The sequence below is a fragment of the Schistocerca americana genome, chromosome 10 (genome assembly GCF_021461395.2).
Source record: "Schistocerca americana isolate TAMUIC-IGC-003095 chromosome 10, iqSchAmer2.1, whole genome shotgun sequence".
In the NCBI taxonomy this organism is placed as follows: domain Eukaryota; kingdom Metazoa; phylum Arthropoda; class Insecta; order Orthoptera; family Acrididae; genus Schistocerca; species Schistocerca americana.
Window position 1 is genome coordinate 143,905,826 of NC_060128.1, and position 24,784 is coordinate 143,930,609.

At 44.2% G+C, this 24,784-nt stretch overlaps 1 protein-coding gene across 1 annotated transcript in view; it reads left to right on the forward strand.

Moving 5' to 3' along the window:
* Positions 1-2,356: 2,356 nt before the first annotated feature.
* Positions 2,357-24,784, forward strand: part of LOC124552409 (probable cytochrome P450 304a1) — a 98,078-nt gene continuing 75,650 nt past the window's right edge. Inside the window, exon 1 of the mRNA XM_047126673.1 lies at positions 2,357-2,504. Coding sequence (XP_046982629.1) covers positions 2,408-2,504 — 97 coding nt within the window. The 5' untranslated portion in view covers positions 2,357-2,407. The remainder of the gene's footprint in view (positions 2,505-24,784) is intronic.

A 24,784-nucleotide genomic window follows, 5' to 3' on the forward strand; every position in this document is an offset into this window, starting at 1 on the left:
ACTTGCTGGCAGTTTCATATCAGCGCACACTCCGCTGCAGAGTGAAAATCTCATTCTGGAAACATTATCAAATGGTTCAAATGGCTCAGACACTATGGGACTTAACATCGGAGGTCATCAGTCCCCTAGAACTTAGAACTACTTAAACCTAACTAACCTAAGGACATCACACACATCCATGCCCGAGGCAGGAGTCGAACCTGCGACCGCAGAAGTCGCGCGGTTCCGTACTCATGCGCCTAGAACCGCTCGGCCACCACGGCCAGTTAGGAAACATTATCACTGAATCCGATGATTACATCAACTTTCTTCGAATGGGCAATGAACTTTTAATAAGATCCCCGTAAAAGAGCAAACTTGTCTGTCAAATTCGATTTCATCTAGCCACGGATGCGTCAAAAAGGCCGTACACCTACCAACAAAGATTGTCAGTTTCACCTTACTTTTGAAGCAGACGCTTTTCGTGTATTTTTTTTAATGTTGGTATGGCTACAAATGCAGATAAAGCATTTTTAACAGTGACTCTGGCACTGTGTTTAAAGAAGAAGATAACAAGACGCTGGTCAGGGAATCGTTTAAAATGAGAAATATAAAGATACAAACTTGTTAACGGAAATGTTACATTCACAACCCGACCAGTACATCAATTTCCTGCGGATAGTCAGTGAACTCCTAGAGTTATTTAGCCCTCACATTGAAAAAAAGATACGTGCATGAAAAAATTTATTCTCTTTTACTTGGTCGTCTAATGAAAGTTCATCAAAATACGACAACGTGGGAATTCTATTTTTCTTTATTTCATTGCAATACCGCTTGTATGTTGCGCATCGAATACTGATTTTCTTCTTAACCTCTTCCGGCGTAATGTATGGCTGGGAAAGATGTTAGCTCAATCATTTTGGTAACTGCCAGTGCTATTTTGTATTTATCCTCGATCGTAGTTTCCACAGTTGTCAAAACGCACGACACAGTAAAGATAAATTCTAATAAAACTATTTTTCACTATATGTATACAGGGTGGTCCATTGATCGTGACCGGGCCAAATATCTCACGAAATAACGTCAAACGAAAAAACTACAAAGAACGAAACTCGTCTAGCTTGTAGGGGGAAACCAGATGGCGCTATGGTTGGCCCGCTAGATGGCGCTGCCATTGGTCAAGCGGATATCAACTGCGTTTTTTAAAATAAGAACGACCATTTTTTATTACATATTCGTGTAGTACGTAAAGAAGTACGAATGTTTTAGTTGGACCACCTTCTTCCCTTTGTGACAGATGGCGCTGTAATAGTCACAAACGTATGGCTCACAATTTTAGACGAACACTTGGTAACAGATAGGTTCTTAAATTAAAATACAGAACATAGGTACGTTTGAACATTTTATTTCACGCCTGAAAACATGCGTCAGTGCATTGTCAATGCATGTGCGAACATTACGGAAGGCGAACTACTCGCTGTTGAGAGGAATGTCGTTACACGTATTGCCAAATGCATTGACGTTGGGGACCGATGACCTCATAGTTTGGTCCCTTCCCTCCCTCTCTTAAACCAACCAACCAACCATTGACGTTGACGGGCATCATTTTGAGCATTTATTGCATTAATGTGGTATTTACAGGTAATCACGCTGTAACAGCATGTGTTCTCAGAAATGATTAAGTTCACAAAGATACATGAATCACATTGGAACAACCGAAATAAAATGATCAAACGCACCTATGTTCTGTATTTTAATTTAAAAAACCTATCTGTTACCAACTGTTCGTCTAAAATTGTGAGCCATATTTTTGTATTACAGCGCCATCTATCACAAAGCGAAAAAAGTGGTCCAACTTAAACATTAATATTTCTTTACGAACTACACGAATATGTAATAAAAAATGGGGGTTCCTATTAAAACAAACGCAGTTGACATCCGTTGGACCTATGGCAGCGCCATTTAGCGGGCCAACCAGAGCGCCATATGGTTTCCCCCTTGAAGCTAGACAAGTGAGGTTCTTTGTGGTTTTTTGGTTTGATGCTTATTTCGTGAGATATTTGGCGCGGTCAGTATCAATGGACCACTCTGTATACATATATGACGAAACATCTACACAAACAACGCCCGCCATGTTGTCAAACATTCTGTCAATCAAAATCTATGCTTGACAAACATGTCAAACAGCACCATGCACAGTCAAATGTTTGACAATCTGTCTAGTCATGTACGAGGGCCTTAAAATGCTTGCGACCGTAGCAGACGACGCCGCTATCTAGCGGCAGGTCTCTCGTTATCGAGAACCGTAGGTCAGAGAACGCAGGCGACCTGGTGGGGCCAGCGCGTGGTGGTGGGGGAATCCCCTAAAGAGCTCCGCGCGCGGCCAAGGCACTCAGAGCCGCTCACACTTCGCAAGTGGACGCTCGCCATGGCTCTCGTCGGCGTTCTGTTGGCAGCCCTGGCCGTGGGCCTGTTGCTCTACCTGCTGCTCGTCGCCATCTCCAGGCCTGACAACTTCCCGCCAGGTGGGTCCCGTTGCGAAGTGAAAAACATGTGGTTGCGTGCAGCTGAACTCTGTGATCTACTGGTTGACTCCGTGATAATGTCACAAACTGTCAGGTATGATAGAGAAGGGTAAATGTATCAGTTGTAAGGAGGGACCCTGGTCCGGAAACGGGTAATTTCCGAGAATGATTGCCTATCGAAGTCGCGGTGTCCAAACGATAGCCGGCCCGGTGGCCGAGCGGTTCTAGGCGCTACAGTATGGAACCGTGCGACCGCTACGGTCGCAGGTTCGAATCCTGCCTTGGGCATGGGTGTGTGTGATGTCCTTAGGTTAGTTAGGTTTAAGTAGTTCCAAGTTCTAGGGGACTGATGACCTCAGAAGTTACGTCCCATAGTGCTCAGAGCCATTTGAACCAAACTATACATGTCGAACGTGTGATCGTAAATCGATCATGCGACTCCGGTGGCGGGCGTTGTGAGTCTGTTTACGGTGGTCGCTACAGCAACGACAAACAAAAGCGTCACAAAAATACTTGTAATTGCGAAGGAGACAACTTACCTTATTCGTCATCGGTGTTGTCATCATGCGAAAGTCCATTATGGTTTCTGGATGGATAATTTGGAAGAGCCGAACCATGTATTCTTCCTGATACTCGTTCATTTTCCGCACTGTCCGCAATGAAATCGTAAACGGTATTTCAGCATTGAAACGAGGTTTTCACACACTTCGCACCACCACAGACTACACAGTCCCTTCTTTCCTCGTCTGGTGGTACTCCATATTTTGACAAAATGTCTAACAATTTTCTATGCTGGATAAACATGGAATTACATTTTTCCATGTGAGAGAATCAGCCGTAGAAACGTCAAGAACACCAGACATCCCACTCACTAACTACGTAAATCGTCTGGGATTCCCTAGAAACTCACAAATAATTCGCGGAGGTATGTAATGTAGAGCAACTAAGGGAACGACGGAAAACATATAAAAATGACGGTCACAAGTAAGTGATGACAACGCCCGCCACCAGAGCTATTTACGATCGCACGTTCGATATGTATCGTTTGGACACAGCGACTTCGATAGGCAATCATTCTTGGAAATTACCCGGAAACGACCGGGTCGAAAGTTAAAAGCGAAAATCGTTCTGTTACCTCTGACAGTACAATGCGTGTACCTGTACTGTTGTTGCTAACATTGTAGGGCAGGCAATTTTCAGACGTGATAGTATAGATCAAAACAAGAAAAAGAAGTGCAGTAAACACGGGTTCTAAAACGCATACCTTGCGACTGAAGAGCACTTGTTCATCTTCGTTACTTCGAAATGCGTCTCTTCTGCTGCATGCTCTTTGCGGTCCATGTTTCTGTAGACCGTAGTACGGAGCAAAACAAGAAAAAAATGTCCAGTAAATGTGAGCTCTAAAGTGCACCCCCTAGAAGTCGTGGGCGCTTCTTCAGTAGAAGAGATGCCTTTCACAGTGTTGAAGATGGACAAGTGCTCATAGCTCTTAACATACTCATTTTATTGGCCATACTTACTAGATTGTTTTTCTTATTTTGGTCAGAGGTATCAGAATGATTTTCCCTTATGGTTTTTGTGGTGTCACCGCCAGACACCACACTTGCTAGGTGGTAGCTTTAAATCGGCCGCGGTCCATTAGTACATGTCGGACCCGCGTGTCGCCACTGTGTGATCGCAGACCGAGCGCCACCACAAGGCAGGTCTCGAGATACGGACTAGCACTCGCCCCAGTTATACGACGACTTTGCTAGCGACTACACTGACGAAGCCTTTCTCTCATTTGCCGAGAGACAGTTAGAATAGCCTTCAGCTAAGTCCATGGCTACGACCTAGCAAGGCGCCATTAGCCTTACATAGTTTGATAATTATCGTATGAAATGTTTCATCAAGAACGTTGTAAACCAATGACGGATTAAAAGTTAAGTATTAAAGCAGCTACGTACTTTTCTTGCTACCATTCATTACGTATCCTGTTTCAGACCTTTATCTAGCTTACGTGAGATTACGCGTGCCTTTCGGCTACTTCAGTGTGGCGTAGCTGTCTTGTTACGCCACAACAGTTTTCGACTCGGCCACTTCTGGACCAGGTTTACTTACCTCAAATTGATACATTTATTCTTCTCCACAAATCCTGAAAGTTTTGTCACGGAATCAGCCAGTATATTAACCGGCTTCTTGCTGTTAGATTGTCAGACTGGCTATTCTGCCATTGCTCCGAACATAAATACCTCAGGTAATCACGAATATTCCGCTCGGCGAACATCCGATGTTTCCAGTCAAAAGACATCTACATCTACATCTACATCTACATGGATACTCTGCAAATCACATTTAAGTGCCTGGTAGAGGATTCATCGAGCCACCTTCACAATTCTCTGTTATTCCAATCTCGCATAGCGCGCGGAAAGAATGAACACCTATATCTTTCCGTACGAGCTCTGATTTCCCTTATTTCATCTTGGTGATCGTTCCACCCTATGCAGGTCGGTGTCAACAACATATTTTCGCATTCGGAGGAGAAAGTTGGTGATTGGAATTTCATGAGAAGATTCCGTTGCTACGAAAAACGCCTTTCTTCTAATGATTTCCAGCCCAAATCCTGTATCATTTCTGTGAAACCCTTTCCCATATTTCGCGATAATACAAAACGTGCTGCCTTTCTTTGAACCTTTCTGATGTACTCCGTCAGTCCTACCTGGTAAGGATCCCACACCGCGCAGCAGTATTCTAAAAGAGGACGGACAAGCGTAGTGTAGGCAGTCTCCTTGGTAGGTCTGTTACATTTTCTGAGTGTCCTGCCAATAAAACGCAGCCTTTGGTTAGCCTTCCCCACAACATTTTCGATGTGTTCTTTCCAATTTAAGTTGTTCGTAATTGTAATACCTAGGTATTTAGTTGAATTTACGGCTTTTAGATTAGACAGATTTATCGTGTAACCAAAGTTTAACGAGTTCCTTTTAAGCACTCATGTGGATGACTTCTCACTTTTCGTTATTTAGGATCAACTGCCACTTTTTGCACCATTCAGATATTTTTTCTAATTCGTTTTGCAGTTTGTTTTGATCTTCTGGTGACTTTATTAGTCGATAAACGAAAGCGTCATCTGCAAACAACCTAAGACGGCTGCTCAGATTGTCTCCCAAATCGTTTATATTGATAAGGAACAGCAAAGGGCCTGTAACACTACCGTGGGGAACGCCAGAAATCACTTCTGTTTTATTCCGTGACTTTCCGTCAATTACTACGAACTGTGACATCTCTGACAGGAAATCGCAAATCCAGTCACATAACTGAGACGATATTCCATAAGCACGCAATTTTACTACGAGCCGCTTGTGTGGTACAGTGTCAAAAGCCTTCCGGAAATCCAGGAATACGGAACAAATAAGGAACAGAAAAAGGCCTATGAACAAATTAATAATACATGAAAAGTATTCGGAGTTACGAACATGGGCAACCATCAGCTGTATAATGGTTGGAAACATACGGATGTTTGGGTCTGGTGTTCGGTCGTGCTTAAAAAAAGTGGTAAGACGACCGTTCGCAATAAGAAGAAAATCCAGGTTCGAGTCCCGGTTTGGCATAAATTGTCACTGTCGTCATTCCATTACACAACTGATGGTCGTCCATATTCACAGCTGCGAATACATTTCATAATGGCTGCAGTAGCCGCAGTGGCTGCTCCTTCGGCCGTGTATGCATATCTGAAGGAATACTGCATCGATTTTGGAACAACACAGACACTGTAATACCGTAATAAATAATAATTATTGAACTTTGGGAAACACCACCACTCGTCTGACAATTCTGAAAGGCTACTTTTCTTACCTATACAACACTGCAGTACGAACTCGAGGCTTTCGTAGGATTCCGTTATTTAACCCTTTCAGACCCTCTGGCTACAATTGTGTACATTAACTTTTACTGTGTCTCAGCTGCAACAGAAGTCTTTTTTTCGCAATGGAAACCTGAGGTCACATTCGTGAATGATCAGCCTTTCCATCATGCGAAAGTGCTGTCAAACTGTTGGCCACCACTATGAAAATATCAGCAAGTCAATGTAGCAGTACCGAGCAGCTCCTGACCACCAGAATAGGCGGGTGTGGTTGGCTCGCTATATTGTACTGTGTAATTAAATATTGTTATTGTTATTTTGCATGTCAGTTACTGAATGATCATTTTGCTGTAAGGGTGGTCCATTGATAGTGACCGGGCCAAATATCTCACGAAATAAGCGTCAAACGAAACAACTACAAAGAACGAAACTTGTCTAGCTTGAAGGGGGAAACCGCTAGTTGGACCACTTTTTTCGCTTTGTGATAGATGGTGCTGTGATAGTCACAAACATATGGCTCACAATTTTAGACCAACAGTTGGTAACATATAGGTTTTTTAAATTAAAATACAGAACGTAGGTACGTTTGAACATTTTATTTCGGTTGTTCCGATTTGATAGATGTACCTTTGTGAACTTATCATTTCTGAGAACGCATGCTGTTACAGCTTGATTACTTTTAAATTCCACATTAATGCAATAAATGCTCAAAATGATGTCCGTCAACCTCAAAGCATTTGGCAATCGTGTAAAGACATTCCTCTCAACAGCGAGTAGTTCGCCTTCCGTAACGTTCGCACATGCATTGACAATGCGCTGACGCATGTTGTCAGGCGTTATCGGTGGATCACGATAGCAAATATCCTTCAACTTTCCCCACAGAAAGAAATCCGCGGACATCAGATCCGGTGAACGTGCGGGCTTCGACGACCAATCCACCTGTCATGAAGTATGCTATCCAATACCGCACGCGAGCTATGTGCCGGACATCGATCATGTTGGAAGTACATCGCCATTCTGTCATGCAGTGAAACTACTTGTAGTAAGATCGGTAGAACATTACGTAGGAAATCAGCATACATTGCACCATTTAGATTGCCATCGATAAAATGGGGGCCAATTATCCTTCCACCCATAATGCCGCACCACACATTAACCCGCCAAGGTCGCTGATGTTCCACTTGTAGCAGCCATCGTGGAATTTCCGTTGCCCAATAGTGCATATTATGCAGGTTTACGTTACCGCTGTTGGCGAATGACGCTTCGTCGCTAAATAGAACGCGTGCAAAAAATCTGTCATCGCCCCGTAATTTCTCTTGTGCCTAGTGGCAGAACTGTACACGACGTTCAAAGTCGTCGCCATGCAATTCCTGGTGCATAGAAATATGGTACGGGTGCAATCGATGTTGATGTAGCATTCTCAGCACCGACGTTTTTGATATTCCAGATTCTTGCGCAATTTGTCTGCTACTGATGTGCGGATTAGCCGCGACAGCAGCTAAAGCACCTACTTGGGCATCATCATTTGTTGCAGGTCGTGCTTGCCGTTTCGCATGTAGCTGAACACTTCCTGTTTCCTTAAGTAACGTAACTATCCGACGAACGGTCCGGACACTTGGATGATGTCGTCCAGGATACCGAGCAGTATGCATAGCACACGCCCGTTGGGCATTTTGATCACAATAGCCATTCATCAACACGACGTCGACCATTTCCGCAACTGATAAACGGCCCATTTTAACACGGGTAATGTATCACGAAGCAAATACCGTTCACACTGGCGGAATGTTACGTGCTACCACGTACTTATACGTTTGTGACTATTACAGCGCCATCTATCACAAAGTGAAAAAAGTGGTCCAACTAAAACATTCATATTTCTTCACGTACTACACGAATATGTAATAAAAAATGGGTGTTCTTATTTTTAAAAAAACGCAGTTGATATCTCTTTGACCTATGGCTGCGCCATCTAGCGGGCCAACCATAGAGCCATCTGGTTTCCCCCTTCAAGCTAGACAAGTTTCGTTTTTGCAGTTTGTTCGTTTGACGCTTATTTCGTGAGATATTTGGCCCGGTCACGATCAATGGACCATCCTGTATACCACAACAGAGAATATTTCGAAATTAGTTATTGTAGTCCATAAAACGAAGCCAATGTACTAACTATGTTTTGAAAATTCGGTTCATGACACTCGGCAGGGTGCCTGTTTGGCGGCTTCCAGGGGCAATTTGATTTTCAGTATTTCATATGATTTTACAAGTTGTGACATAATCACGAAAAAGTTTTCATCGTTCCAGGAAAATATTTGCTTTATTATAATTCCCATTTAGAAGCACAATGTTTACTTATAATCAGATAATTTGTTTCAGTAGGTGATGATCGTCTTCAGACCTAGGTAGCAACTTTTCATATAGTTATTGAACCAATTTAAAAATTTAAAATTCTGTCATAACTTACTCATTAGGTGTTACGGACTTAAGAAACACAGTACGACAAGGATTAGAATTAGAAATGGTTCAAATGGCACTGAGCTGTATGGGACTTAACAGCTGAGGTCATCAGTCCCCTAGAACTCAGAACAGCTTAAACCTAACTAACCTATGGACACCACACACACACATCCGTGCCCGAGGCAGGATTCGAACGTGCGACCGTAGCAGTCGTGCGGTTCCAGACTGAAGCAACTAGAACCGCTCGGCCACCACGGCCGCCCATGTCCTATCATCCTGTCCCTTCTCTTATCAGTGTTTTCCAGATGTTTCTCTCGAACCCGGGATCTCCTGCTTACATGGCTGTCGCTCTGTCCACCTGAGCCAACGAGGGCACAGAGGATAGTGCGCCTGCAGGGACTTATCCCTTGCACGCTCTCCGGGAGACAGACACTCCCAACATGTCCACACCGCTACATTTGTAGTGCTCCTAATAGATGTTCGCCCATCACACTCATTGCTCGTGGCAGATTAATCTACCAAGTGCCGTATGAGTTGGGGCATAGCGTGTGCGTTCGCACAAGAAGGCCAATGGCTGGGTAGCCTTTTTTTAACTATATATGAAGGTAGTAACTGTTCCCGATTTAATTATTATTTCTTTCTAAAGAAGCTGCAAGGTCATCAATGGTATCTGTTCTTTCGGGAACTGATACTACCTTCATATACAGAGTGTTAAACTTTCAGGAATCATTCCTCACACACAAAGAAATAAAATATGTTATGTAGACATGTGTCCGGAAACGCTTACTTACCATGTTAGAGCTCATTTTATTACTTCTCTTCAAATCACATTGATCGTGGAATGGAAACACACAGCAACAGAACGTACCTGCGTGACTTCAAACATTTTGTTACAGGAAACGTTCAAAATGTCCTCCGTTAGCGAGGATACATGCATCCACACTCCGTCGCATGGAATCCCTGATGCGCTGATGCAGCCCTGGAGAATGGCGTATTGTATCACAGCCGTCCACAATACGAGCACGATGAGTCTCTATATTTGGTACCGGGGCTGCGTAGACAAGAGCTTTCAAATGCCCCCATAAATGAAAGTCAAGAGGGTTGAGGTCAGGAGAGCGTGGAGGCCATGGAATTGGTCCGCCTCTACCAATCCATCGGTCACCGAATCTGTTGTTGAGAAGCGTACGAACACTTCGACTGAAATGTGCAGGAGCTCCATCGTGCATGAACCACATGTTGTGTCGTACTTGTAAAGGCACATGTTCTAGCAGCACAGGTAGAGTATCCCGTATGAAATCATGATAACGTGCTCCATCAAGCGTAGGTGGAAGAACATGGGGCCCAATCAAGACATCACCAACAATGCCTGCGCAAACGTTCACAGAAAATCTATGTCGATGACGTGATTGCACAATTGCGTGCGGATTCTCGTCAGCCCACACATGTTGATTGTGAAAATTTACAATTTGATCACGTTGGAATGAAGCCTCATCCGTAAAGAGAACATTTGCACTGAAATGAGGATTGACACATTCGCAGAAGTGTACCCGTGTAGGCCAATCAGCTGCTGATAGTGCCTGCACACGCTGTACATGGTACAGAAACAACTGGTTCTCCCGTAGCACTCTCCATACAGTGACGTGGTCAACGTTGCCTTGTACAGCAGCAATTTATCTGACGCTGACATTAGGGTTATCGTCAACTGCACGAAGAATTGCCTCGTCCATTGCAGGTGTCCTCGTCGTTCTAGGTCTTCTCCAATCGCGAGTCATAGGCTGGAATGTTCCGTGCTCCCTAAGACGCCTATCAATTGCTTCGAACGTCTTCCTGTCGGGACACCTCCGTTCTGGAAATCTGTCTCGATACAAATGTACCGCGTCACGGCTATTGCCCCGTGCTAATCCATACATCAAATGTGCATCTGCCAACTCCGCATTTGTAAACATTGCACTGACTGCAGAACCACGTTCGTGATGAACACTAACCTGTTGATACTACGTACTGATGTGCTTGATGTTAGTACTGTAGAGCAATGATTCGCATGTCAACACAAGCACCGTAGTCAACATTACCTTCCTTCAATTGGGCCAACTGTCGGTGACTCGAGGAAGTACAGTACATACTGACGAAACTAAAATGAGCCCTAACATGGAAATTAAGCGTTACCGGACGCATGTCCACATAACATCTTTTCTTTATTTGGGTGTGAGGAATGTTTCCTGAAAGTTTGGCTGTACCTTTTTGTAACACCCTGTACATTCTGGCACCTGATTACGCAGCTGAGCACAGCCAGTTATTACGCGCGGCTTACTGCACGGAGCTTCTGTTGTACGAAATGGTAGGTCATAGGACCGCGAGTCACTTACATGTAGATGCTTTTTTTGATTAAACAGAGAAAAGTGCATAATTGGCCAGTGTCTATTTAGTATCCGTAGTACGTAACGGAAAAACGCCTGTGGTTAGATATCGAGAAGGCGAGCTTTGTGGCATGTCACGACTACTATTTATGGCTCAAAACAAGTAGTTCTGAAAGAACTTTCACCTATTATTACGAAATGTAACAGTTAAATCGTAAATGAAATTGCTGGAACGAAGTGCGAAATACGTCTAAACTGGAGAAAGAGTCCGTGCAATCAGTTTAGTTCCTTCAGCTCTAAAATAAGGTGTGATAGATATTTTCCGTACTATGTTAATATCAATATCTATTAATTATGGTTTCAGTGTGGGGAAAGGGAAGCGAGTGAAAGAAACCTTAAAAAGAGTCACAGACGAGGCAGAAAAACTTAATTTAGAGGAGGGTGGCGAGAAGAAGACAAATGTAAACATTGATGGCAAATCCAAAGGAGAGGAAGTGGTGGGGGAAGGATGCCATGAATATACGCCGCTTAATCACAATGTCTCGATTCAGACTATGGTGCATGCTGGGCAGTGACGGCCATGCCGTAGTGGTAACACCGGTTCCCGTCAGATCACCGAAGTTAAGCGCTGTCGGGCTGGGCTAGCACTTGGATGGTGACCATCCGATCTGCCGAGCGCTGTTGGCAAGCGGGACGCACTCAGGCACCTCACCTTGTGAAGCAAACTGAGCAACTTGAATGTCACTAAAACTGACAACAGCCGGGATAGCGGTTTATTATTATAAAGTTTTTCGCTTCTGCAGGCCCTTCCAAGCTGACGTACGTACTTTTCTAGCATTGTGTAGGCGCGTGGTACAAACTGAGCTGGCTACACTACTGGCATGTTTTACTACTGTCTTTTGAAAGACGCACACTCAAGTCCAGTGCTTCAGTTGTCATCTGTTTCACAATACCGTAGATAATTTCCAGTAGGACATTAAGTTTTATGAATGATTTGTATTTCCAACTTAATCTCAAACTTCGTTTACGCAAAATTTTCACTGTCTTGTTTAATTTATCCTTTGCGAACCATATTAAAGTTTAAGGTTTTGTCGCTCCAAAAAGCCTGCCGGCCTGGGCGGTGACACGGTTAGCTCCCTCCCTCCCTCCCTCCCCCCCCCCCCCCCCCCCACCCCCTGTGACAAACGTCCTGCGGAACGTTTCAGGGAAAGTCTTGAGTACATAGGAATTAAATATCCAGATTATCCATTAGTTATAGGTGGAGACTTTAATCTGGCATCCATTGACTGGGAAAATCACAGGGTGCAGAAGCAAACACTCGTGTGAAGTTATTCTAGGAGCGCTCTCAACGTACAACCTTGAGCAATTGGTTAGAAAACCAACTCGAGAACATATTAGATATCTTGGCGACAAGCAGACCTGATCTTTTTGAAGAAATTAATCTAGAAGAAGGTATTATCGAACAATGTCGCTGAAGCTTCTATGTCAGTGGAAGTTGAAAAAAAAATAAATAAACAAAGAAGCAGCGTAGAGTTTTCTTGTTTGGCAAAGCATACAAAAGTGTCATTAATGAATTTCTGCATAGTAAGCTCCAAGCATTCACCGCTGGACACATATATATTGAATATCTTCGGTCGAAATTTAAAGTTATTGTCCACCATGTGCTAGAGAAGTATGTGCCTAGCAAAAATATACGGGAGGGAAAGATCACCTTCGTGCAACAAACATATTGGGATATTGCTGAGTAAGCAGAGAATATTGCACAGTCGTTCCCCGCTGACAAACAGAAATTATGCGAAATGAAAGCAGCTGTCAAAAGGTCAGTGAGAGATTCTTTTAACGAATTTGAAAGCAACATTTTACCTGCAGATTCTGAAAATAACCCCTAAAATTTAAAATCTATGAACGCTACAAATAATTCAATATCTTCTCTTCCTGACAGTACGGGTGAATGTAACAGATGATGATAAAGAGAAGGCCGAAATTCTAAACCTAGCTTTCAAAAACTCGTTTACCGTAGAGGACTGCAGTACCAGTCCCCCTTTCAAATGTCGAACAAACGCAAGGATGGCTGACGTAGTGTTTAGTGTATCTGGGATTGTAAAACAGTTAAGATCCTTAGACGTCAGGAACTTATCTGGCACAGACAGCATCCCCGTAAGATTAAATGTGGACTATGCTACAGATATAACACCATTCTTATCTATCATCTACCAGAGATCATTGGAACAGGGGAAAGTTCCACGGGATTGGAAAAAGGCCCAGGTCATAGCAATCTACAAAAAGGGTAGAAAATCGGATGCACATAATTACCGGCCAATTCCACTGACATCTATTTGTTGTAGAAAAATGGAACATATTTTGTGTTCAGACATAATGACCTTTCTAGACTCTGAGAAGCTCATCTGCAAAAACCAGCACGGTTTCAGGAAACAGCGGTCAAGCGAGACACAGCTGGCCGTCTTTGTGCATGATATACAACAGGCTCTAGATACCGGCTCCCAGGTTGATGCCATATTCCTCGACTTTCGAAAGGCTTTCGACTCAGTTCCGCACTGTCGGTTGCTCCAGAAAGCGAGCGCTTACGGTCTACCCGATGACATATGCGGTTGGATAGAAAGTTTTCTAACAGACAGAGAGCAGCATGTTGTCCTGAATGAGGGTGACTTCAACAGACACAAGCGTAACTCCAGGTGTGCCCCAGGGCAGCGTAATAGGTCCACTTCTTTTTACGATTTACATAAACGATCTGGTTGATGGTATCGACAGCGGCCTTAGACTGTTTGCCGATGACACTGTAGTCTACAGGAAAGTAGTATCACACGAAAGTTGTGAACAAATCAATGAGGATTTGCAGAAAATAAATGCGTGGTGTAATGACCGGCAGTTATCTCTCAGTATTAGTAACCTACTGCGTATAACAAGGCGAAAATCCCCATTTATGTACGAGTACAAAATAAATGCCCAGTCTTTGGAAGCGGTAATATCCTTCAAGTATCTGGATGTGACTATTCGAAATGATCTCAAATGGAATGATCAGATTACACAAGTAACGGGCAAGGGGAACTCTAGATTGCGGTTTATTGGTAGAATCTTGAAGCGATGCAGTCCTTGAACAAAGGAAATGGCTTACAATACGCTAGCTCGTCTGTATGGGACCCTTACCAGTTGGGTCTGATTCCAGAGATTGAGAAGGTCCAAAGAAGAGCGGCAAGATTCGTGACTGGTACATTTAGCCATCGCGAGAGCGTTACAAATTTCGTAGAAAGTTTGAAGTGGGACACACTTGCAGATAGACGACGCGCGAAACGGAAGGGGCTGCTCACTAAATTCCGAAATCCGATCTTCGCCGAGGATGTAGAGCATATATTATTACCACCAACTTTCAAATCGCGCAATGATCACCAATCAAAGATAAGAGAGGTTAGAGCCCGTACTGAGGCGCTCAGATAGTCGTTTTTCCCTCACGCGATCCGCGAGTGGAACAGACGGGGGGAAATATGACTTTGGCGCGAATTGTGCCCTCCGCCACACACCGCTTGGTGGCTAGTGGAGTATGTATGTAGATGTATATCCAACTCGCATCCGGTCGTCCCTAAAACTTTGAACCTTTCTAGATACCTAACTGAAATTCAGAGAATTTTGATTTGAATTGGTGCGTTCAACGTTGGTTTACACAGATCGGCTATACGGTAAAAAATGTTTTTATCTAGGTTCACTCTTACACAGAAGATAACAGTAACCAGCCACTTTTTACAATGCTATTTATTTATTTAAATAGCGTCGTTACCGGTTTCGAACCAAGAGGTTCATCTTCAGACGGCTAGTTCACATTTTCAATTAGCTTTCGTCTTTTGTTTCCCCAACTGACGAAATTTCCTTGGTGTGGTGGTGCCTTCAGGCGCTCAGTTCGGAACCACGGGACTGCTACGGTCGCAGGTTCGAATCCTGCCTCGGGCATGGATGTGTGTGATGTCCTGAGGTTAGTTAGGTTTAAGTAGTTCTAAGTTCTAGGGGACTGATGACCACAGATGTTAAGTCCCATAGTGCTCAGAGCCATTTGAACCATTTTTTGGTGGTGCCGATGAAATATTCGCGCCATTATGTTCCAGTGCAGAGTGCTTATAATCTTGCAGCAGCGAAAACTGTATGATGAATTTTTTATGAATATGTACGCACATAATGTAAAGCACCACTCACACACTAAGAAGTTTCATCACATGGAGCAGTGTAGACAAAGATGGCAATATTACAACCTGCTTTACATTATGTGCACACATATCCGTAAAAAAAGTCCTTCAGGACGACATACAACAACAGTATCAATCAAAGTCAAGTTGGACGCATAAGGTCCAAATTTGGACCAAAGCCTTATTAACATACTCAGTGTGCGGAGCTCTTCTCTTGAATAAATCATCCATTTTTTTTCTGAAACTGTAATCATTTGTTTGTCTGTACTTGTATATAACATCTACAGCTTTCCATCTCGTTCGGATAATTTGTGATGCGCTTATTTTTTGGTCTTAGTTTGTTTGGTATTCATTCGTTACGGAAATATTTAGAATACCTAGCATTAGCTATCTCGCTCTGTGTGTGTGCGTGTGTGTGTGTGTGTGTGTGTGTGTGTGTGTGTGTGTGTGTGTGTGCGTGCGTGAGGGAGAGAGACAAAGAGAGAGAGAGAGAGAGAGAGAGAGAGAGAGAGAGAGAGAGAGAGAGTGAGTGAGAGGACGTAATCTATTGGCGCCGTGTCATCCTAACCATGACTACAGTGTGCATTAGTATATGACAGATATAAGGAAATTAATTCTGCTTATTTCAGCAAGCAAATATTGCGACAAACGAACCGCTTCGGTCATCCGTCAGTTATCGTGTGACCGCCGGGGCGTGTCGATCGTAAATTGAATGATAGCAGTGTTGTCGCGCACTTTAACCAGTGTGACGCGATATCGGCCCTGGCAACTTACCAGAGATTTGTTCTAACTATCACAATTTGGCTGTTGACATTCTTATCGGCGTTCGCGTGCAGAAAGTTTGTAAACTCAGTTGTACTGTTTTGTTTTGCTACCAGACATGGTTTCAAGTGGGAGATAAGCTTTGCGCAACGCATTCTCAAATGTACCGTGTCTCACACGGTGACGATCCATTCGCCGGGTGTCAACGAACATTTTTCAGGAAAATTTCATCTTACCGCACCTACACTATGTGATCAAAAGTATCCGGACACCTGGCTGGAAATGACTTACAAGTTCGTGGCGCAATCCATCGGTAATGCTGGAATTCAATATGGTGTTGGCCCATCCTTAGCCTAGATGATGACAACTTCCACTCTCGCAGGCGTACGTCCAGTCAGGTGCTGGGAGGGGAGTGCTGCATTGAGGAGAGGTATCGAAGTTGGTCGGTGAAGCCTGGCACGAAGTCGGCGTTCCCAAACATCGGAAAGGTGTTCTATAGGATTCAGGTCAGGACTCTAAGCAGGCCAGTCCGCTATAGGTCGTGCATTATGCTGGATCGTGTTGAAACATGCAATCGCAATCCCCGAATTTCTCTTCAACAGTGGGAAGCAAGAAGGTGGTTAAAGCAGCTATGTAGGCCTGTGCTGTGATAATGCCACGCAAAACAACAAGGGTGCAAGCCCCCTCTATGGAAAACACGACCACACCATAACACCACCGCTTCCGAATTTTACTGTTGGCAGTACACACGCTGGAAGATAACGTTCATTCGCCATACCCGCACCCTGCCATCGGATCGCCACATTGCGTACCGTGATTCGTCACTACACACAACGGTTTTCCACTGTTCAATCGTCCAATGTTTACGCTTCTTACACCAAGCGAGGCGTCGTTTGGCATGATGTGTGGTCCATGAGCAGCCGCTCGACCATGAAATATAAGTTTTCCCACCTCCTGCCTAACTTTATAGTACTTGCAGTGGATCCTGATGCAGTTTGGAATTCCTGTGTGATGGTCTGGATAGATATCTGCCCACTACACTTTACGATCGTCTTCAACTATCGGCGGTGTCTGTCGGTCAAAAAATGGTTCAAATGGCTCTGAGCACTGTGGGACTTAACATCTGAGGTCATTAGTCCCCTAGAACTTAGAACTACTTAAACTTATCTAAACTAAGGACATCACACACATCCGTGCCCAAGGCAGGATTAGAACCTGCGACCGCAGCAGTCGTGCGGTTCCGGACTGAAGCGCCTAGAACCGCTCGACCACCGCGGCCGGCTCTGTCAATCAACAGGCGAGGTCCACCAGTACGCTTTTGTGCCATGTGTGTCCCTTTACGTTTCCATTTCACTGTCACATCAGAAACAGTGGACCTTGGGATGTTTAGGAGTGTGGAAATCTCGCGTACAGACGTATGACACATGCGACACCCAATCACCTGTCCACGCTAGAAGTCCGCGAGTTCGGCGGAGCGCCCCATTCTGTCCTCTCACGATGTCTAATGACTACTGAGGTCGCTGATATGGAGTACCTGGCAGCAGGTGGCAGCGGGATGCACCTAATATGAAAAGCGTATGTTTTTGGGGGTGTCCGGATACTTTTGACCACATAGTGTATATCTAGATCATGGCCAACGAAACCTTAGCATTGGTTCAAAGGCAGAAGTGCAAAAACACATAAACAGATTCGACCTTTGCCGTCTGTCTGCGTCACTAACCCGCAATTACACACCCTACAGGATACCTCAGAAACGTTCACCCAATTTCACGGCACTATATCTTCTATGTCAATGAATTTAAAAAGTTGGAGTTAATTTTGTCTTACACACGACAACAAAGTCCTTACATTGGAAGGTACCATCCGCTTTTACAAGCGTATATGTGTTGTTGTTTGCATGCCCACACACTATCTGATCAGAGGTTTCAGATGTTCGTATGGGGTGTGTCCATTCTTCAGCTTCACGGCGCCTTGAATTCTGATGGGGATACTTTCAGTGAGGTTTCTGAATATCTCTGGGGGAATGGCAGCCCATACTTCCTCAACTCCCAGACCATAGAAGGTAGTGATATTGGACGCTGCGGTCTGGAGCGAAATGATGGTCTGACCCATCGGGAAGGTCTTCTGTTGGAATCTGGTCAGGACCATAGTCCCACATATGCTGCTTTATGACACAGTGCATTGTCATAGCGGTACAATCAATCATCGTTTCCGAACTCTTTCCCTAATGTATGTAGTAGGCAATGCCGTACAATGTATTCATATCCTTCTACATTTAGCTTTTTCTTAAGCACAATAAGGGAATCACACCCTATCCCTGAAAACTACCCCCATACCGTAACTTAATCTCCGTACTTCACTGTTAGCAAAAAAAAAAAAAAAGTTTCAAATGGCTCTAAGCACTATGGGACTTAACATCTCAGGTCATCAGTCCCCTATACTTAGGACTACTTAAACTTAAGTTACCTAAGGACATCACACACATCCATGCGCGAGGCACGATTCGAACCTGCGACCGTAGCAGCAGCGCGGTTCGGGACTGAATCGCCTAGAACCGCTCGACCACAGCGGCCGGCACTGTTAGCACAACACACGATGGCAGCTAAAACGGAGGTGGCTTACAAAACACTCGTTCGACCTATACTTGAGTATTTCTTACCAATGTGGGATCCGTACCAGGTCGGGTTGACAGAGGAGATAGAGAAGATCCAAAGAAGAGCAGCGCGTTTCATCACAGGGTTATTTGGTAAGCGTGATAGCGTTACGGAGATGTTTAGCAAGCTCAAGTGGCAGACTCTGCAAGAGAGGCGCTCTGCATCGCGGTGTAGCTTGCTGTCCAGGTTTCGAGAGGGTGCGTTTCTGGATGAGGTTTCGAATATATTGTTTCCCCCTACTTATACCTCCCGAGGAGATCAGGAATGTAAAATTAGAGAGATTCGAGCGCGCACGGAGGCTTTCCGGCAGTCGTTCTTCCCGCGAACCATACGCGACTGGAACAGGAAAGGGAGGTAATGACAATTGCACGTAAAGTGCCCTCAGCCACACACCGTTGTGTGGCTTGTGGAGTATAAATTTAGATGTAGATGAAGATGTAGGCCCTGCAGGTATTCGTCCAACTCAAAGCCTTCCATCGGCTTGCGACAGGGTTCAGCATGATTTCATCACTCCAAGTTACTCGGTTGCAGGCCGACCGGAGTGGCCGAGCGGTTCTAGGCGCCACAGTCTGGAACCGCGCGACCGCTACGGTCGCAGGTTCGAATCCTGCTTCGGGCATGGATGTGTGTGATGTCCTTAGGTTAGTTAGGTTTAAGTAGTTCTAAGTTCTAGGGGAATGATGACCTCAGAAGTTAAGTCCCACAGTGCTCAGAGCCATTTGAACCATTTGAACTCGGTTGCAGTCATCCACTGTCCAGTGGCGTTGCGCGCGAAATGCCCGCGCGGTTAGAGGCGCCTTGCTCCAGTTCGCCCCCTCCTCTCTCCCCCCCTTAACATCTGAGGTTATCAGTCCCCTAGAACTTAGAACTACTTAAACCTAACTAACCTAAGGACACCACACACATCCATGCCCGAGGCAGGATTCGAACCTGCGACCGTAGCGGTTCCAGACTGTAGCGCCTAGAACCGCTTGGCCACTCCGGCCGGCTCATCGGCAATGATGGCAGGTGTGTCAAACATGTCATAACCTGAATTCGAATATCTGTAGTGACGTTTACACGTTGAATAAAGTGTGTGCACGCCGAAGTTAATAACTAATTTACGTTTTTCTTTCATATGGTTCAACAATAGTCACCCTGTATGTCTCTACGTTCCACACCTGCTCCTACACCACTGCACCAATTTCAACCAAACTTGGTACACACATCCCTTACCGTCAGGCAACGATCGATGTATGGGTAAGAACCACCTTCCCCGTTACAGTTCAGGAGATATAACGTTATAAACAATGACATAAGTGAAAAACCGATGCATCAAGCATGCCGTTTAAATTTATTGCTTCTGTGCTATTAACTCTATTCGCAATAAGTTTCGTGGACAGTAACCGTATATGCCGCTAAATGTACCTGCAGAATTATAGCATAGTACAGCACATACTTTAGGAGAAATTACGTCATAAACGCTTAAAAGATAAAGAAAAGAAAATTCTGTTACGCAGTTGGAGAGATTGTCACGCGACGCGGCTGTATTTTTCTTTTTGTTTTTTATCTACAGGAGGTAGGCGGCGATGATACGGGCAGATAAATACATGGACCTCTGTCCCACGAACGTTGTTCTGTAGTCGTCCGATCCTTGGGAAAGCTGTGAATAGTAATTACCGATCTTAAAATGAGAGATATGCATATCACGGTCGTACAGCCTACTGACAACATCATATAGATCGACAACGGTAGAAAGAGATAACGTGAGAAACGGAGGCCATGTTTTAACTGAGATTATCTATGACAGATTACGCATCTATAGACATGCGAAATTAACATATTGCCCTACAGAGGTTGTAGCTAAATGTTTGAATTCTTGAGTGAGAACAGATTAACGAAACAAACATTTTACTAAATAGGGAAAAGAAATCGACTGCAGCTTGTACCAGAGAAATAAGAAAGAATTCCATAACGCTTCAATGTACTAGAATCGGAAACATCAGAGATAAATTTTAAGAATGACATATAAATGTAGAATAATAGTTAAACAGAAAAGAAGGTTAGCATCAGAATCAAGGGAAAAAGGACGGTGAAAGCAGGAGTAGAAGATGACGCAGTGTACTAAGCACAGGGTAAAACAAAAAACTGGTCATGCGCGAGTAGGACTCTCACACTGAGGTTTTGTGTTCCGTACAAACTTAATTACGTAAAGAGACAGTTTATCCATTCCGGGAATCGAGTAAACTGAGGATTTTTGCCTGTTATCGACATAGATACTGGCAAGACATCGGTTTCATCGGTACCAAGACTTTCGAGGCAGTAAGTTAGAAGCCTCATGCCAAAGGACATTAAAATATTTTTTCGTGTAATATAATTACAAATTAACAATATCTGATTCCAATGAGATGCACCCTGTATGTTTTGATGAGTGAGTATTCAAGTATCTAAATATGTGACATAAACGGCCGTAGCTTTTGATTGACTTGCCTCAAAAGTTTAAGATTGTTACATCGCCAACAGACCATAGATCTTAATATGTGACATAAATTTCAACTTCATACATCTACTCGTACCTAAGAAAAAGGTTTCTCAACAGAAGGCCAGACAGAAACAGAGACTGACGGACGGACAACAATGCAAATCTGCAAGGGATACGCTTTAACAGATTGAGAGACGGAACCCTAAAAAGAGGATTTTAGTTGATTCTCCGTGCACACCGAGGCTTCACATTTTTTAAATGGTAGTGCGCATGACTTACAAAACAATAATACCCCTATAGCACTGAAAAGAGTAGCACAATGAAGATACATTTAAGCGACATGCATTCTGTTTACGCCGTCCGGGGTGGACGAGCGGTTCTAGGCGCTGCAGTCTGGAACCGCGCGACCGCTACGGTCCCAGGTTCGAATCCTGCCTCGGGCATGGATGTGTGTCATGTCCTTAGGGCCGGCCAGAGTGGCCGAGCGGTTCTAGGCGCTACAGTCTGGAACCGCGCGACCGCTACAGTCGCAGGTTCGAATCCTGCACCGAGCGAGGTGGCGCAGTGGTTAGCACACTGTACTCGCATTCGGGAGGACGACGGTTCAATCCCGTCTCCGGCCATCCTGATTTAGGTTTTCCGTGATTTCCCTAAATCGCTTCCTTCCTTTGAAAGGGCACGGACGATTTCCTTCCCCATCCTTCCCTCACCTGAGCTTGCGCTCCGTCTCTAATGACCTCGTTGTCGATGGGACGTTAAAGACTAATCTCCTCCTCCTCCCCTCCTCGAATCCTGCCTCGGGCATGGATGTGTGTGATGTCCTTAGGTTAGTTAGGTTTAAGTAGTTCTAAGTTCTAGGGGACTGATGACCTCAGAAGTTAAGTCCCATAGTGCTCAGAGCCATTTGAACCATTTTTTTCTATGTTCTTAGGTTAATTAGTTTTAAGTAGTTCTAAGTTCTGGGGGACTGATGACTCAGAAGTTGTCCCATAGTGCTCAGAGCCATTCTGTTCACAATGCTTCAAATGGCTCTAAACACTATGGGACTTAACATCTGACGTCATCAGTCGCCTAGACGTAGAACTACCTAAACCTAACTAACCTACTGACATCACACACATCCATGCTCGAAGCAGGATTCGAACCTGCGACCGTAGCACCAGTGCGGTTCCGGACTGAAGGGCCTAGAATTTAGCATTTTCTTCGTTGTTGATCGTTGTGTTTGGTCGTTGCGGACGACACATGACATCCGTTCAAGTTCGTTGTTGATCCTTTCACTCAGTTTTTTTTTATTGCAGAAGTCAAAAAAATGGTTCAAATGGCTCTGAGCACTATGGGACTTAACATCTGAGGTCATCAGTCCCCTAGAACTTAGAACTACTTAAACCTAACTAACCTAAGGACATCACACACATCCATGCCCGAGGCAGGATTCGAACCTGCGACCGTAGCAGTCGTGCGGTTCCGGACTGAGCGCCTAGGACCGCTAGACCACCGCGGCCGGCTGCAGTAGTCAACCAGCTCTCTGACCGAACACGCTGAGCTACCGTGCCAGCGTAACGTGTCTGTATTTATGAGCTATCAGATATCCCCATTCACTATTCTTTCAAGAATCGAACTCCCATGTATAAAACGTCATATATTCCAAACTATACTCCGTTCATCATAACAATAAACCTGATGTAAACAAACACAAAGGCAATGATTGGTCAGAAGCCGTACCACACGTACACTGCTGTTACGCTCTTGGAAGTAGGTCCTACTTACGTATCACATATATTATTACTTAGTTAAGTTAAATGAAACTTTAAGATATTCAAATGCATTAGCAGCCATTAATGTTTTTCATACTCAAGCTTTAGTTATACAGTTCTTATTTTAAAATTCGTGTATAGTCACAGCCTCTACACTGTTGTGCCCTGATTGTCGGGCTGTTAATGCGCATTATGAAAATGGCTAAGGCTACTTCCTGGCTCAAATGGCTCTGAGCACTATGGGACTTAACAGCTGTGGTCATCAGTCCCCTAGAACTTAGAACTACTTAAACCTAACTAACCTAAGGACATCAAACACATCCATGCCCGAGGCAGGATTCGAACCTGCGACCGCAGCAGTCGCGCGGCTCCGGACTGAGCGCCTAGAACCGCTAGACCACCGCGGCCGGCGGTACTTCCTGTTCCGTGGTGAAACAGGCGTGTGTAACACGGTTAAAAAGTGCTGAGATATAGGTTTTCCTTAATGTTTGTCATAAATTTACAGAGATAATCGCTTTTGAAGTTTTTCATGGGACTGCCCAAATGGTTCAAAAGGCTCTGAGTACTATGTGACTTAACATCTGAGGTCATCAGTCCCCTAGACGTAGAACTACTTAAACCTAACTAACCTAAGGACATCACACACATCCATGCCGAGGCAGGATTCGAACCTGCGACCTTAGCGGTCGCGCGGTTCCAGATCGATGCGCCTAGAACCGCTCGGTCACATCGGCCGGCCATGGGAATGTATTAGATACAGACGTGTCACAAACGTAGGGTGACCACACGTTCGGATTAATCCGGACGTGTCCTCCTTTTTAGCTCTTTGTCCGGGGTCCGGGCGGATTTTTAGAGTGCCCGGCTTTATCGCAAAGTTGAGTGTAATACAGTTAAATTTACAATTAGTCCCGTTCTATTGCTCTTTGCTTAAATACTTTAACTATTAGCACAGCCTTCGTGATAAACACGCACGAAGGCGGTGTTAGTACGTGGCACCAGGGTTGTCGATGTTATCGTTGATCAATCTATAAGCGAATGTAAATATCGATTATTTAAAATTTTCGTTTCGTATCTTCGCTTTGTATTGGCTTGGCTTCCTGTAGTTCTCGTGTGATTTGTGAGTGTAATTTTTAACCAAGTGAGTTAAGTAAAATATTTGGCTATGCCTAAACGAAAGTGTACATTTTCTGATGTCCTTTCCTGCAAATATCTGTCTTTCAAGAAAGGGAGAAATGAATTTGAAGCGGAATGTAAGATATGTGGAGCTGGAACGTACATCTCAGTGGCCAATAAAGGTAAGAAATTACTCGACAGATTAACTGTCATGGTTTTATTTCATTGTTATAGTCATTCAATTTATTTGTATTCGGAAGGGTAAAGTGCAGTTTACATGTCGTCAGCCGCTGCTTCAATTGTAGATGTTGGTAGCTGTGCGTCGAATGAAGGGAGGTGAATGGTCTTACGTTTTTCGCTTTGTAAACAATTCCGTGATGTTGACATGACAAAACAATTCACGCCACACTGTCACCACAATCAATGTTTTCAATTTTTTTATGTTGCTCAGTTAACCACCACCTGACCATCAGTAACAATTGACAATTAGTTTCAATTCCTGGCAGAAATACGCAATCTTATTGGCTGTCTGAACGCTATGAAACGAAATGCTTGTTGCTTTGTCACTGAAATGTTAAATTTCTTGCACAGGTGGCCAAGATCTTGAATATCACATTTACGTGTCCTCCTTTTTGAAGCTGTTTGTCCTCCTTTTTAAACAATTGTATCTGGTCACCCTACACAAACGCTCATTCAT